Source organism: Eriocheir sinensis, unplaced genomic scaffold (assembly GCF_024679095.1).
Source record: "Eriocheir sinensis breed Jianghai 21 unplaced genomic scaffold, ASM2467909v1 Scaffold865, whole genome shotgun sequence".
NCBI classification, from domain to species: domain Eukaryota; kingdom Metazoa; phylum Arthropoda; class Malacostraca; order Decapoda; family Varunidae; genus Eriocheir; species Eriocheir sinensis.
The window spans coordinates 80,417-94,306 of NW_026112236.1; the positions used below are offsets into that span (position 1 = coordinate 80,417).

At 39.5% G+C, this 13,890-nt stretch overlaps 1 protein-coding gene across 3 annotated transcripts; it reads left to right on the forward strand.

The window, feature by feature from the left end:
• Window positions 1–214: 214 nt before the first annotated feature.
• LOC126994748 (uncharacterized) lies at window positions 215–13,486 on the forward strand. 3 transcript variants are annotated; one of them, XM_050854033.1, is made up of 4 exons: window positions 215–1,523; window positions 8,216–8,290; window positions 8,671–8,735; window positions 10,184–13,007. In XM_050854033.1, exons 1-4 carry the CDS (start codon window positions 285–287, stop codon window positions 10,221–10,223), a joined length of 1,419 nt encoding a protein of 472 aa, XP_050709990.1. In that variant the 5' UTR covers window positions 215–284; the 3' UTR covers window positions 10,224–13,007. The 3 variants fall into 3 exon arrangements, with proteins under 3 accessions (XP_050709990.1, XP_050709992.1, XP_050709991.1); XM_050854034.1 differs by lacking the exon at window positions 10,184–13,007 and adding an exon at window positions 13,280–13,485 and having other exon boundaries at window positions 216–1,523; XM_050854035.1 differs by lacking the exons at window positions 8,671–8,735; window positions 10,184–13,007 and adding an exon at window positions 13,280–13,486.
• Window positions 13,487–13,890: the final 404 nt, after the last annotated feature.

The following is a 13,890-nucleotide window of genomic DNA, read 5'->3' on the forward strand; positions in this document are numbered from 1 at the left end:
AGTGAGTTATGGCTCGAAAGCTGGAAATCAGATAGCCGGTGTGTGGTGCTGTACCCATGTGTTTCCACTTTTATGCTTTATAGTTTTATTCTGTGTTTAAGTGCTTGGTCTCAGTAAATGCAAGTGTTTTTAGTGTCGGTTTGTTTTAGTTTGCCTTTAAGGCGGATGGTAATTGGTACACCCTACGATTGTATAACTAAAGTAAGTTCTAGCCGGTGGTGTAACAAATTGGGGCCTGTCCGGGATCCATCTATTGCAATAGAGAGTACGTGCATAATATTAAGATGAATGTACAAAAGTTCATTGATAATCCATCACTAGAGTTTTTGAGTGCAGGTACATTAAGGAAGGATGAGTGGATTGCTTTGGCAGAGCATTACGAAATTACTGTTAGGAAAAGTTGGAGGAAGATTCAGATTAAGAACGCTGTGATTAAAATGCTGGTAAATACTAGTGTTATTAAGGAGGAGGCCTTACATTTGTGTGAGGAGGAGGGGGCTACCTGTCTCAGTGAAAATGCACTGAGAGCTTTGGAGTTAGAGGTTGAGCAGCGGAAGTTGGAAGACAGAGAGAAGGAGAGAAGATTTCAGTTGACCATGCTTGAAAAGAAGTCTGAAATGGGCCTTATTGGAGAGCAGGCATTTGATGTGACAAAGTGCTGTAAGTTTGTGCCTGTATTTGATGAACTTGATGCTGAGGAATACTTCCTTCAGTTTGAGAATGTTGCCACAAGTTTGTCATGGCCAAAAGGGTATTGGCCCATAATTGCTCAGACTTCCTTTAAAGGAAAAGGGCTCTCAACCTACCTCTCCTTGATGACTGACCAGCAGAAAGATTACAGTATTGTCAAGGAATCTATCCTCCAAGCCTACCAGTTAACTCCAGAATTTTATCAGTCTAAATTTCGTAACTCTGCCAGGACTCCCAATCAGACTTTTATTGAGTATGCACATTTGCTGAGGAAATTGCATAATAGGTGGATTGCATCTCGTGGAGTAACCACATTTGATCAGTTACGTGAGCTTATGGTGCTAGAACAGTACTTGAACACCTTGCCATATGATATAAGAGTATATTTATGTGAAAAAGAGCTAGATTCACTTGATAGAGCAGCTTTCTTAGCTGAAAACTATAATCTAATTCATAAGGCTAACAGAAAGAGTTATCCTGACCAGAACACAACTCGACATGTTGGTAAGCCTTTGAGTACTGATTATGTTGGGAAAAGTGTGAACAGTGCAAGTTTTGACACTAAAATTTGCAATTACTGCAAGAAGCCAGGTCATTTTGTGGCAAGTTGTCCTAAGTTGGAGAAGAAAGATCAGAGTAGGTCCGATATAAAACCTGTTATTAATTATGTCTTTAAACCAGCAGATGTGAGTGATCCTGTTTTAACCACGTCTAATAAGTGTCAACAGCTGTTCCAACCATTCCGATTTGAGGGTAGTGTGTCAGCCTCTGAGGCCGGTCCGTCCATCCCTGTCAGTATCCTGCGTGATACAGGTGCCTCGCACAGTATTGTGGTAAGGAGTATTGTTCCTTTTGTTGAGGATTTGTACACTGGGGAGTTTGTTGTGCTGAAAGGTATTAATGAATGTACCACACTACCATTATGTAGACTCTACCTAAAGGCTGGCATAATTTCTCAGGTTGTAACTGTTGCAGTGCAGGATTCTTTGCCTGTTGAGGGAGTTACCTTTCTGCTAGGCAACGATATTGCTGGTTGTCGTATAATTCCGGATCCTGTAGTCTGTTCTAATCCCTTAACTTTTGACCCTGCAGTAAAGTTGACAGAACAGAATCCTGGATTGTTCCCTTCTTGTATTGTCACTAGGAGCCAATCAATGAACGCTGTCAAGGATACTGATGTTGACCTTGATTTGGATAAGGTATTCCCTAATGAGGCTATTCATGATGAGATGGTTGAGGAGCCTGTTAGTACTTCCAGTAGTGAGATAAAGTCTTCGGTAGAGACGGGTGATGTTCCTGTGACTCGTGAGATGTTGGTGGAGGCTCAGAGGGCAGATCCCTCTTTAGGCAAACTGTTGGATAGGGCAGTCTCGGAGGCTGAGAGTGAAGATGAGTCGGTCTGTTATTTTCTTAAATCAAGTATTCTTATGAGAAAATTTCATCCTCCAGAGGTCCCCAAAAGTGAGACATGGCATATTGTTACCCAAATTGTAGTGCCAACATGTTATCGTGACAGAGTCCTTAGTTTAGCTCACGATCATATAGGTGGTCATCTTGGTGTTAAGAAGACATTGTATAAGATACTGAAGTATTTCTTTTGGCCAGGAGTGAGTTCTGATGTTGCAAAATTTTGTAAGAACTGCCACATTTGTCAGATTGCTGGTAAGCCAAATCAGGTAATGCCTCGAGCTCCATTGCAACCCATCCCGGTGGTTTCTGAACCATTTCATAGGGTAATTATAGACTGTGTGGGTCCCTTAGAGAAAACCAGAAAGGGACATCAGTTTTGCTAACTATCATGGACACTACCACCCGCTATCCTGAAGCTGTGCCCTTGAGAAGCATAACCACCAAATCTATTATTCCCGTCCTTATAAAATTCTTCACGCAGTTTGGTCTCCCTAAAATAGTCCAGTCTGACCAAGGCACGAATTTCACTTCCAAGATATTTAAGGAAGTTTTAGCATCACTAGGAATTAAGCAGCATTTAGCTTCCTGCTATCATCCAGAAAGTCAGGGAGCGCTCGAACGATTCCATCAAACTTTGAAGTCCATGTTAACGAAATATTGTTTGGAGTCTGTTAAGGACTGGGATGAAGGAGTTCCATTAATGTTGTATGCTATCCGTAATACTACACAAGAAAGTCTAGGGTTTTCCCCAAATGAGCTACTCTTTGGAAGAGATGTAAGGGGACCATTAAAATTGCTGCATGAGAGCTGGATAGATGAAGAAAAGGATACCAATCTAAGTGATTATGTGGCAAAATTAAGAGATAGATTAAAGCATATGCAGGAGTTTGCAAGTGAGAATTTGTCAGTTGCGCAGAGAAAAATGAAGGTTCACCATGATGTTTCTGCTGTTGAAAGAGAATTTAATGTGGGAGATAAGGTTTTGTTGTTTTTGCCCATTATAAAATTCCCACTATAGGCAAGATACCAGGGCCCATATGAAGTGATTGGAAAAGAGGGTAACCTTAATTATGTAATATCTACTCCAGGGCGTCGTAAAACTAAGAGAGTTGTACATGTGAATTTGTTGAAAGAATATTGTTCTAGAGATGATGGCCAGGAAGAGGGTCATAGTGAAGGTCAAGGACAGGCATTGTGTCAGGATGTTGCGTATGATGAACCTATTAATTGTGACTTTGATGTAAAATGTAATGTGAAGCTTAATAATTCTAATGCTCTGTCGAATTTAGAAAGTAAACTTGTCCATTTGAGTGCAGAACAGAAATATGATATTAAGGAACTTTTGTGTGAGTTTAGAGATTTATGTTCTGATGTTCCAAGTCAAAGTACTGTTATGGAGCATGACATTGTGTTGATTGAAAACACAGCACCATACAGGATGTCACCCCAAAAAAAAGATATATTGAGAGAAGAAGTTCAATTTCTGTTGAAGCATGATTTGGTTGAGAAGAGTAAGAGTGAGTGGGCTTCTCCTTGCATATTGGTTCCTAAAGCAGATGGGTCCATGCGAATGTGTACGGACTATCGCCAAGTTAATGCCCGAACTAGGAGTGACTCGTTTCCCCTTCCTCGAATTGACGACATCATAGATTCCGTTGGAAATGCTATGTTCTTGACAAAAATTGACCTGCTAAAGGGTTACTATCAAGTGCCATTAACTGATAATGCAAAGAGCATCAGTGCTTTTGTAACATCTGACGGCTTGTACCAATATAGAGTAATGCCATTTGGATTACGTAATGCACCTTGTACCTTTCAAAGATTGATCACCAATGTGATTGATGGGTTGGAAAATGTGTATGGTTATCTTGATGATATAATTACTGTCTCTAATGACTGGCAAAAACACATGTTAACCCTCAGAGGTTTGTTTCAGAGGCTTAGAGAAGCCCACCTTACCATCAACCTAGTTAAAAGTGAATTTGGATATGGTAGCTTGAGTTTTCTGGGGCATGTGGTTGGAAGGGGAAGAGTGGCCCCAATAGATGCAAAGGTAGCCGCCATAAATGATTTACCTGTACCTAGTAATAGAAGGCAATTATTAAGATTTATTGGCATGGCTGGTTACTACCGTCATTTTTGTCAAAATTTCTCTGATGTAATTGCTCCATTATCAGATCTTGTGAGTCCGAAAAGAACATTTGTTTGGTCAGAAAGATGTCAAGAGGCTTTTAACAAAGTTAAATGGATCCTAACTTCCAAACCTGTACTTAAAAGTCCTGACTTTAGTAAACCCTTTCTTCTGCAAGTGGATGCAAGTGATTATGCTACTGGTGCAGTATTGTTGCAAGAGAGTTCTTATAAAATCCTACACCCTGTATGTTATTTGTCTTCAAAATTTAAAGCACATCAATGCAACTATTCTACAATTGAAAAAGAGGCTCTTGCTTTGTTGATTGCCTTAGAAAAATTTGAGGTCTACCTTGGACATAGTAATAGTAAAATAATTGTATATAGTGACCATAATCCCTTAACTTTTGTAAACAGGATGAAAAATAAGAACCAAAGGCTTACCAGATGGTGTTTGGCTCTACAACCATATGATTTGGAAATTCGTCACATTAAGGGATGCCATAATGTGATTGCAGATGCATTGTCTCGGGCTCTCACATAGAAATGTAATATTTTCGTATATTCTTATTTTGTAAACTTTTGTTTTATATGATGAAGACCTGTGGTTTTATCTTTAGGAGGGAGGTGTGAGGCAAATAACCATAATTATCTAATTAGTTTTCACCTGTATCAGGCTCATGCCTTGCAGGCCTTTGTACGTGGGCAATAACCGTAAGACCCTAGGTTGGGAATGGTTGTTTATACTATATTAAATAGTTAGCATTCAACCGATGGTTGAATGCTGCCACGTCAGCCTACGGCTTTCATCGGTAGTTGGGGTACCGGAGTTAGTTAGTTGTGTTCTGGAAGCGGAGGTGGCAAGGTGTTGGTCTTTCGTGGGTCGGCCATACATAAGTATTGTTCTAGTTTTATTTTGTAACATAAGCTCACTAGTTGTGTGAGGACGTATTAATTGTTCATTGTGGTGTGAATTTATTTGAGAAGTGAGTTATGGCTCGAAAGCTGGAAATCAGATAGCCGGTGTGTGGTGCTGTACCCATGTGTTTCCACTTTTATGCTTTATAGTTTTATTCTGTGTTTAAGTGCTTGGTCTCAGTAAATGCAAGTGTTTTTAGTGTCGGTTTGTTTTAGTTTGCCTTTAAGGCGGATGGTTATTGGTACACCTACGATTGTATATATATATATATATATATATATATATATATATATATATATATATATATATATATATATATATATATATATATATATATATATATATATATATATATATATATATATATATATATATATATATATATATATATATATATATATATATATATATATATATATATATATATATATATATATATATATATATATATATATATATATGTATATATATATATATATATGTATATATATATGTATATATATATGTATATATATGTATATATATATGTAGTATATCACACACACACACACACGCACACACACACACACGTCAATATGGTCACTGGGCACAGCATGGTGAGCTCTCTTCCTCTCCTTGCCAGTCTCACTGGTTATTTGTTTTCCTGAGACAGATTTATTTACGATAATGACCATTTTTTAGTAAGTATTAAACTGTTTGCATGGACAAAATAAGGAGAAAGAAAAGGTGTGAAATATGCACTTTAAATTTGGTATTGGCCAGCAGCCTCATCAGTGGCTGTCAGCCAGTGAGGAACAGGGAAAACTGACACGCTCTCCCTGTGGAAGGTGCTTCTCCTCAGCGAATCCATTTTAGTAGTACTGGGAATGAGGAGGCGCAACAGAGGTGAGCGGGGGAGGACAGGTCGACTGGTGTTCAGTAAAATTGTAAGATACGAATACCCTACGACGTGACGTGTTATATTAAGTGTTCGCAGTACTACATTATCAGCTGTAATTGCAGGAAGGTGGGTGGTGAGTTATGCGCATAGCTGGGCGTTATCGCGATACTTTATCACTGATAACAAAATCGGGTTGTCGGCCATCCACTGCTTATTTAAATATATATCGGTATCTTCGTTATTTTTGTAACCAAACTAGTGATAATCGCTACTTTTTTTCCGCCTCGGAAAAAAAAAAAGTCTCCTCCCTACTCGCATGCGTGGCCCGGGTGCCCGGTATTTTATGAAAAAACTTGGGGGTATGAATTATCTTTGGCGAAGAGATTTCGTACTTAGATCATCAACATTAAAATACTAGGTTATTTTTTTATGTTAGACTCAAAAATCAATATATCAAAGAGAAAAATCATTTAACTCTGCCCCCAAAATGATTATTCACTACCTCAAATTTGATATTCCATATTCGTTTGTGAGCATGCCATGGTATTGAAGGCACCCGGTGTTGTGTTATTTGGTGTCCCATCGTCAAAAGCTGGCGCTTGTGTTAACAAACACTGGTCTCTCGTGAACTGCGCATGTTCAGACCAGTAAGCATAGACCTGTACAGTATCACAAAGCTTTTTAACACATTAAGACCAGTTGCTGGAAGGCTGAATCAGACATACAGTACCACCATCCTCGCTGTTTCTGGAACGACACTCTGTACATATAAATACAACTCGTACAGAGTGTCGATCTAGAAACATCGGGGATGGTGGTAGTGGTACTGTATGTCTGATTCAGCCTTCCAGCAACTCTAAATTACGGTTAAAAAGCTTTGTGAGACTGTTCAGGTCTACGCTTGCTGGTCTGAGCATGCGCAGTTCACGAGAGACCACTGTTTGTCGGTGGGGACGCCAAATAACACAACACCGGTTCAGGCGTTTCTAGTATTACCGTCCATATGTACGTGTCAACGTGTGGTTTTCAGATTTTGTAAGTTTTTAAAAATACAGATAATGAAAATATGAATTCATCTATGTTTTTTATTTGAAATATCAATATAGTATCGTTTTCGCCTATCGGACTTGTCGCTAGATAGTATCGGAATTGTGGATTAATATCGGGTGTCGGTTATCGCCTATATTTGTGTTTCCAGTTAACGAATATCGGTTATCACTGATAAGGTTTTCCATTATCAGTTATCGGTTATCGGGAATAAGGTTTTCTGTTATCGTGCCCTGCTATGGTTATGCGAGCCAGGGTGGGCACCTGCTGGAGGCTAGGTGGGCGCGGGGTGGATAGGTTTAGTAGGGTTGAGTAAACGTGAGAATTACAATAACATTAATCCTCATGATTACCTGGTAGCATGTATATAATTTGTTTAATATTATTAGGTAGTATTAATGGTTTATATGGATCATGTGTCCCTCGTTCAGTAAAAATAGTAGTTGCTAATAGGCACACCTAACACAACCAAAATATGGGGTACACACTTGGCGCAGGGACTGTTTTGGGGCGTCATTGAAGGTAACGGGCTCAAGAGTGGCCTGTCCAGATATTTTGTTTTTTATTTATTGATGATCCACGAGACATACTAGAGTTAAATCAAAGTATGTGTTTATCTTTGTATTCATTCCTACACACACTGGTAATATTTCTGTGGGGTCTGATTCACTTATTAGAGTGAAATTCTATTGTGGAAAACAGCCACAAATTCGTGTCACTGGTGAAAATGAAACTAATAATTTAAATTTTGCCACCATGAAATATATACAAATAGATAAATATGAGTGACTTCACCTGCTTTGCACAGTAAAAATATGCTATTTCAGGCATCTGACACCCTCAAAAAGGCGTGCGCACTCCTTTGGCCTCGGAGCTACAGCCTGGACATTGTGGTTAGGTCATTACATACTCAAATCAGGACTAGGTTTTGGGAGACAGGTCAGGTCATTTTGTAGACTTGTGATACTGGGCTAGACTGCACTGGGTACACCACACGCTGAAGTTGCACCCAATTTATTATGATATCATTTTGGAGCAGTGAGTGATGGGCTTTTTTTTTATTTATTTTTTTTTATACTGTAAAAATAAAAAGTATGTTGATGTTTACACAGTTAATTGACACCAAACTTGATTTGCAGACACTACCAAACGAAGAAGAGGAGGAGGAGGAGGAGGACTGGGAAGAAGACGAGGAACACAGGAGGAACCCATTGGTGAGTGTTAATTTATTTTTTCTAAAATGGTTAACGAGCAGTCAAGGAATTTTGATAATAAGGAGGGAAAGTTTGCAGCCAGGAACACCTTGGTACTGCAAACACACACACACACACATCAACTGGAATGTTTTCAAGATGCCTTAATACCACAATGTTGTTTTAAATTTGTAAGTTTGGGCAGGAAAATGTTTAAAACTATGACCCTGTGTCTTGGGAAGGTTCTGACCCCGACCCCTGAAGTGACCCTCTGGTGGTAGTGGCTGTGTGGAAGGAAGGAAGGAAGGAAGGAAGGGTTCAAAGTTGAAAGGAATTTATGTTTATATGTAAAATGTATCTTAAGGTTTACACAGAGCAATGACTCCTTACTTGAATTTCAGAGAGAACAAGAAGAAGAAGAAGAAGAAGAAGAAGAAGAAGAAGAGGAGGACACAGGAATTCCTTGGTAAGTGTTAATTTATTTTCCTCTATTTCTTTTCCATTTATCAATATTTTCCTTGCTTCTTTGTTTTCCTGTCTTCATTTTCTTTCTGTAATGGATTGTTCTGAGGAAGGAAGGAAGGAGGGAGGGAGGGAGAGGAAAGGAAGGAAGGAAGGAAGGAAGGAAGGAAGGAAGGAGCAATGGGAAGGGAAAGAAGGGAGGAAGGAAGGAGGGAGGGAGGGATGAAGGAAGGAAGGGAAAGAATGGAAGGAAGGAGGGAGAGAAAGAAGGAATGAAGGAGGGAAGGAAGGAAGGAAAAAGATAGGAAGGAAAGGGAAGGAGAGAAGGAAGGAACAGAGAGAAAAGAACAAGTGTATACCAGACAGAACAGTTCTAAACGAAGGAAGGCAGGGAGGGAGGGAAGGAAGGAAGCTCAGTAAGAATGTATCAGTTTGTAAGAACACAAACATGGGATCAATTTTTTATTACTAAACACAGAAATAGCAATTAAAAGGTCAAGGAGAGGTCAGGGGAGAGAGGTCACCTTCCTGCCTTCCTTCACTATGTATGTATGTATGTATGTAGGAGGGGAAGGGAAGGAAGGAAGGAAAGAGGGAAGGGAGGGAGAGGAATGAAGGAGGAAAGGATGGAATGAAGGAAGGGAGGCAAAGACTAAAGAAGGGAGGGAGGGAAGGAAGGAGGGATTGAAGGAAAGAAGGAGGGAAAGAGGAGAGAAAAGGAAAGGAAGGAATGGAGGAAAGGATGGAATGAAGGAAGGGAGGCAAGGACTAAAGGAGGGAGGGAGGGAAGGAAGGAGGGATTGAAGGAAAGAAGGAGGGAAAGAGGGAGAGAAAAGGAAAGGAAGGAATGGAGGAAAGGATGGAATGAAGGAAGGGAGGCAAGGACTAAAGGAGGGAGGGAGGGAAGGAAGGAGGGATTGAAGGAAAGAAGGAGGGAAAGAGGAAGAGAAAAGGAAAGGATGGAATGAAGGAAGGGAGGCAAGGAATAAAGGAGGGAGGGAGGGAAGGAAGGAAGGAAGGAGGGAGGAAGAGGAGAGAAAATGAATGTAGGACTATCTTGTGCGTCAGTCAGTTGTTGGCAATGTCCGCCATTTCTTTCCCACATTCAAGATTGGTTACTCAAGGAAAAAAATCCAAGACGCGTCCGACACAGGCGTAAGTGACCACAAGGTGTCGTATTTGCCGACACTTTACGGTCAATGTTACGCGCCCATGACCCAGCCCAGCCTGAGACAGCCTTGGTGTGGGCAGACCACTGCCCGTGTTCAGTCATTGCATGTGGCCACTGAAATGAACCCAGTCAGAGTGGGGTACACCGTCCACCAATTGAATCCCATGTCCGCCATACCCGAGAAATGTCCTCCGCAGTGCCCCCAAAAGTGAAGGTTTTTATATAGCAGTGCGGTGTAATACTACTAACAGAGCTTTTCATGGGTGGTTTTCCTGTTCCAGGTGCAGAAGTCTTGTGAAACTGTCAGCAGGGTCACATTAAACTCTAGCAGATGAACCTGACTCAGTAAAGGTGGTATATCACTCATCAGGCAACAACAACATGACAAAATAATAATAGGCCGAAGTGATAGCGTACTGGACCCACATTCGCCGCGTGATGGACGACGTGGGTTCGAATCCTCACGCTACCACGCTGTGTGGGGCCGGGAAGATGTGCCGTGGGCTCAACCCCCCCCCCAAGCGACTCCCCCTGACCAGGGAGGGAGGGGATACAATTACTTCAAATTACATTGAATACATATGAAGTTGTTTTAATATGAATACAAATACCTTCTTGTCATAATTGGGTTTAGCAGTGTTGTAAAGTTATCTAAGATCAGGGAGGGAATACAAGTGTTGTGGATTACAATACCAATACAGTACTTCAAATTACAGTGAATAGAAATACTGTTTTGATATGAATGAATACTCCTTCTTGGCATAACAGCAGTGTTCTAAAGATGTACAAGGTAGTGTAGCTCATAACCCTGTACTCAACACAGTGCTAACAAGAAGGCTGTTTTGATATGAATGAATACACCTTCTTGGCATAACAGCAGCAGTGTTGTAAAGATGTACAAGAGCTCATAACCCTGTACTCAACACAGTGCTAACAAGTCCCCCGGGAGGCTGTGTGGACTTGTAACGCCTGCTATTACAGATGATAGATTTTGAAGTGTTCCTCAGATAATTATTTGCACAATACAAATACTTTTCCCTTGTATTCCAATCACAATGAGAATGCTTTGATTTCTATCAATAGTTATACCAATACAAACACACCCAAATATGGTATTCCAGTGTATTTGAATAGGAATGGGGGTGGAGGCGGCCTTGGCCCTGAACTGTCAAGCCGCTCAAGTGTCATTTCCCTCATTGTTAAGGTGGTGGGCAGCTGTCAGGTGCTTGTCAGGCCAGGCTCGTCAGGTCACCTGCTGTGTGGAGCGATGACTCGTGTTCAGGTGAGGCCACTCACTGGCAGCACTGTTGATGAAGACCCGTCACAGCTGAGGCATTCATGTGCAGGGAAACAGTTCACAGGGAGAGAGAAACACTGCTGTACAAGATGTTAATTAAAAGTGGGAATACTACTATGAGCTATGTTAGTACAGTAGAGCCCCATTTAGCGTGAGAATTAGGTGGATGAACGCGGTCGCGCTAACTAAATTCGCGCTAATTGAATAAAGTAACCAATATGAAAAAAAGTTATTTGGTGCACACATGGGTCTGACTTTTGGGTTTGATAATTACTCAAAATACGCAGTCATCAGTTATGGATGGTGACTCTTGCGGCCCAAGGTGTCGGCAAGTGGGTGTGACAAGAGTTCGGCCTTTGGAAGTAGCTGATGTGAGGAGCGGAGATGTCCGAGGCTCACATTCTTGAAAAAGCCATCCCGAGAGACTTGTATTTAAGGCTTCCGTAGGAGTTTTGGGCATTTCCAGGGGTAGTTTTATGACCCTGGTGATAGATTAACCCTTCCTATGTACCATGAACCTTCAAAACCACTCAATTAGAACCCGATTGATCTCCTTTTTGGCATCTGACAGTCACATTCTTAAAAAATATTGTTCCAAGCGCACACATTTGACAGGCTTTTGTAGGAGTTGTGAGAATTTCCAGGGGCAGTTTGATGACCCAGGTGGTAGTTTTAACTTTCTCCTTACCATGAATCTTAAAACAAGACTCGTGAGAACTTGATTGATCTCCTTATTGACCTTTGCAAGTAGCTGACGTGAGGGGCGGAAGGGTCTGCCTCATAGATCTTAGGAAGGAAAGTTTGAGACGTACCTTGAATCAGCTCCTTAACGACAGTAGACTCCACGGCTGGCGTTCCTTCCTCCTTGTCTTCCTCAAATTCCAGACTTTCCTCCTCTGTGATGTACCTTTCTCTCTCTCTCTCTCAGTTCTAATCATTCCTTCTTTATTTAGTTTTATTTATATATATATACCTTAATCTCTCTCTTCTCCGCCTCCTCCTCCTCTCATACGTACATCCTTCTCGGTAAATCCTTTTCACTGTATCGTATATATAGTTCCATTATTTGCTTGTTTCCCTTCCTCCTCATCTCTTAACGTATAAACGAGGCTTCCGGCAGAGAAATCCTAAGGCACGATGACATATTGTTACGTATATTAGAGTACGGTAACACACTGAGAACAGATTACGAGACTTCCAGCCCTCTGTACATTCTATACAAGGTTTATTTTCCCTTGCAAGTTACTATATCTTGTTCTTCCTTTCCCCCCTTGCTAACTAGAACATAATTATTGCCATATTGCTCTTGTCATGATGTATGTTACGAGGGAAAGTGACCCTCCGTCTGCCCCATAAAAGTTGAGCTTCCATTTTCATTCGTCCCTCGTTCATCCTTGGAGGGGTAGTCTGTCTGTCTGTCTTTCCCAGTGCAAATTAGAGTTAAATTGCTGTTAAAATACTAATTGCAAGGGGAAAGAGACCCTTCGTACGCTTTACACAAGGGTCGCCATTCCTAATGTCACCTCACTTCTCTGCTGTACGCCTCAAATGTTTTAGTCTGTGATATGTTATCTGCTTTCTCTTTGTCTAAGGTATTTATGTCATAGTAATAATCTCATGTCTGTCTTATTTTCTTCTTGTTTCCACGTCTTTTATTTCATATGTTCTTATTGTCTCTTAATTTCCATTGCTTTTTCAATGACTTTTGAGCTCTTTATGTATACAATCTCTCCTCTTGTTAGTTCCCTTCGTTGTCTTCTCTTATATCTCAATATCTTGTTTCCAATTCATATATAATTCTTTTTATATTATAAGTTTTTTTTTCTGTATGAAAATTGGTTCCTCCCTTTAAAATATATAGAATTAGCTTAAGTCAATTATACCTAAAAAAGTGTCTAGGGATATTAGCTAAATGGGTTTGGGGCAAGATAAAGTCATAGGTGTAGCCTTTAACTTTATTTATAAGACTTCATAGTACAGATACAGTTCACATCTTCTGTGACTGGCTTACAGAACAGTCCCTTGCAGAGAAAAGTACAAGTCATCAGAGTTGACTAACACGACTTCCTTCCCTCGGCAGAATTGAATGGCTGGCGTCTCGGTCTGCCTGCCTGCGGGACACCGCACACTCTGGAACAAGAAAGAACACCAAGATGTCAAGTTCCTGCATAATCAGCCTCTTAGTGAAGGAAATGTGCTCTATTTATTTAATAAATGATTGACAAAAAAATAATTTTGTATTTATTTTAGAAAAATTATATGGCTCACTTTTTGCATATGTTGCAATACTATGCAATATATATATATATATATATATATATATATATATATATATATATATATATATATATATATATATATATATATATATATATATATATATATATATATATATATATATATATATATATATATATATGTATATAAATCTATATATATATATATATATATATATATATATATATATATATATATTGCAATACTATGCAATAAGTATATCATATATATATATATATATATATATATATATATATATATATATATATATATATATATATATATATATATATATATATATATATATATATATATCTATATATATATATATATATATATATATAAGTAAAATGTTTAAAGTTCTTAACAAAACCTATTAGAAGAGGAATGGAAAGAGGAGATGAGTAAAGATGA

What these genes read in the sequence shown, in the direction of transcription:
- LOC126994748 (XM_050854033.1), top strand. Translation starts at nt 285, where the DNA reads ATGAATGTACAAAAGTTCATTGATAATCCATCACTAGAGTTTTTGAGT. An exon ending in GTGCCTCGCACAGTATTGTG is followed by an intron (nt 1,524 to 8,215) that starts GTAAGGAGTATT and finishes CTTGATTTGCAG; the next exon opens with ACACTACCAAACGAAGAAGA. An exon ending in AACACAGGAGGAACCCATTG is followed by an intron (nt 8,291 to 8,670) that starts GTGAGTGTTAAT and finishes CTTGAATTTCAG; the next exon opens with AGAGAACAAGAAGAAGAAGA.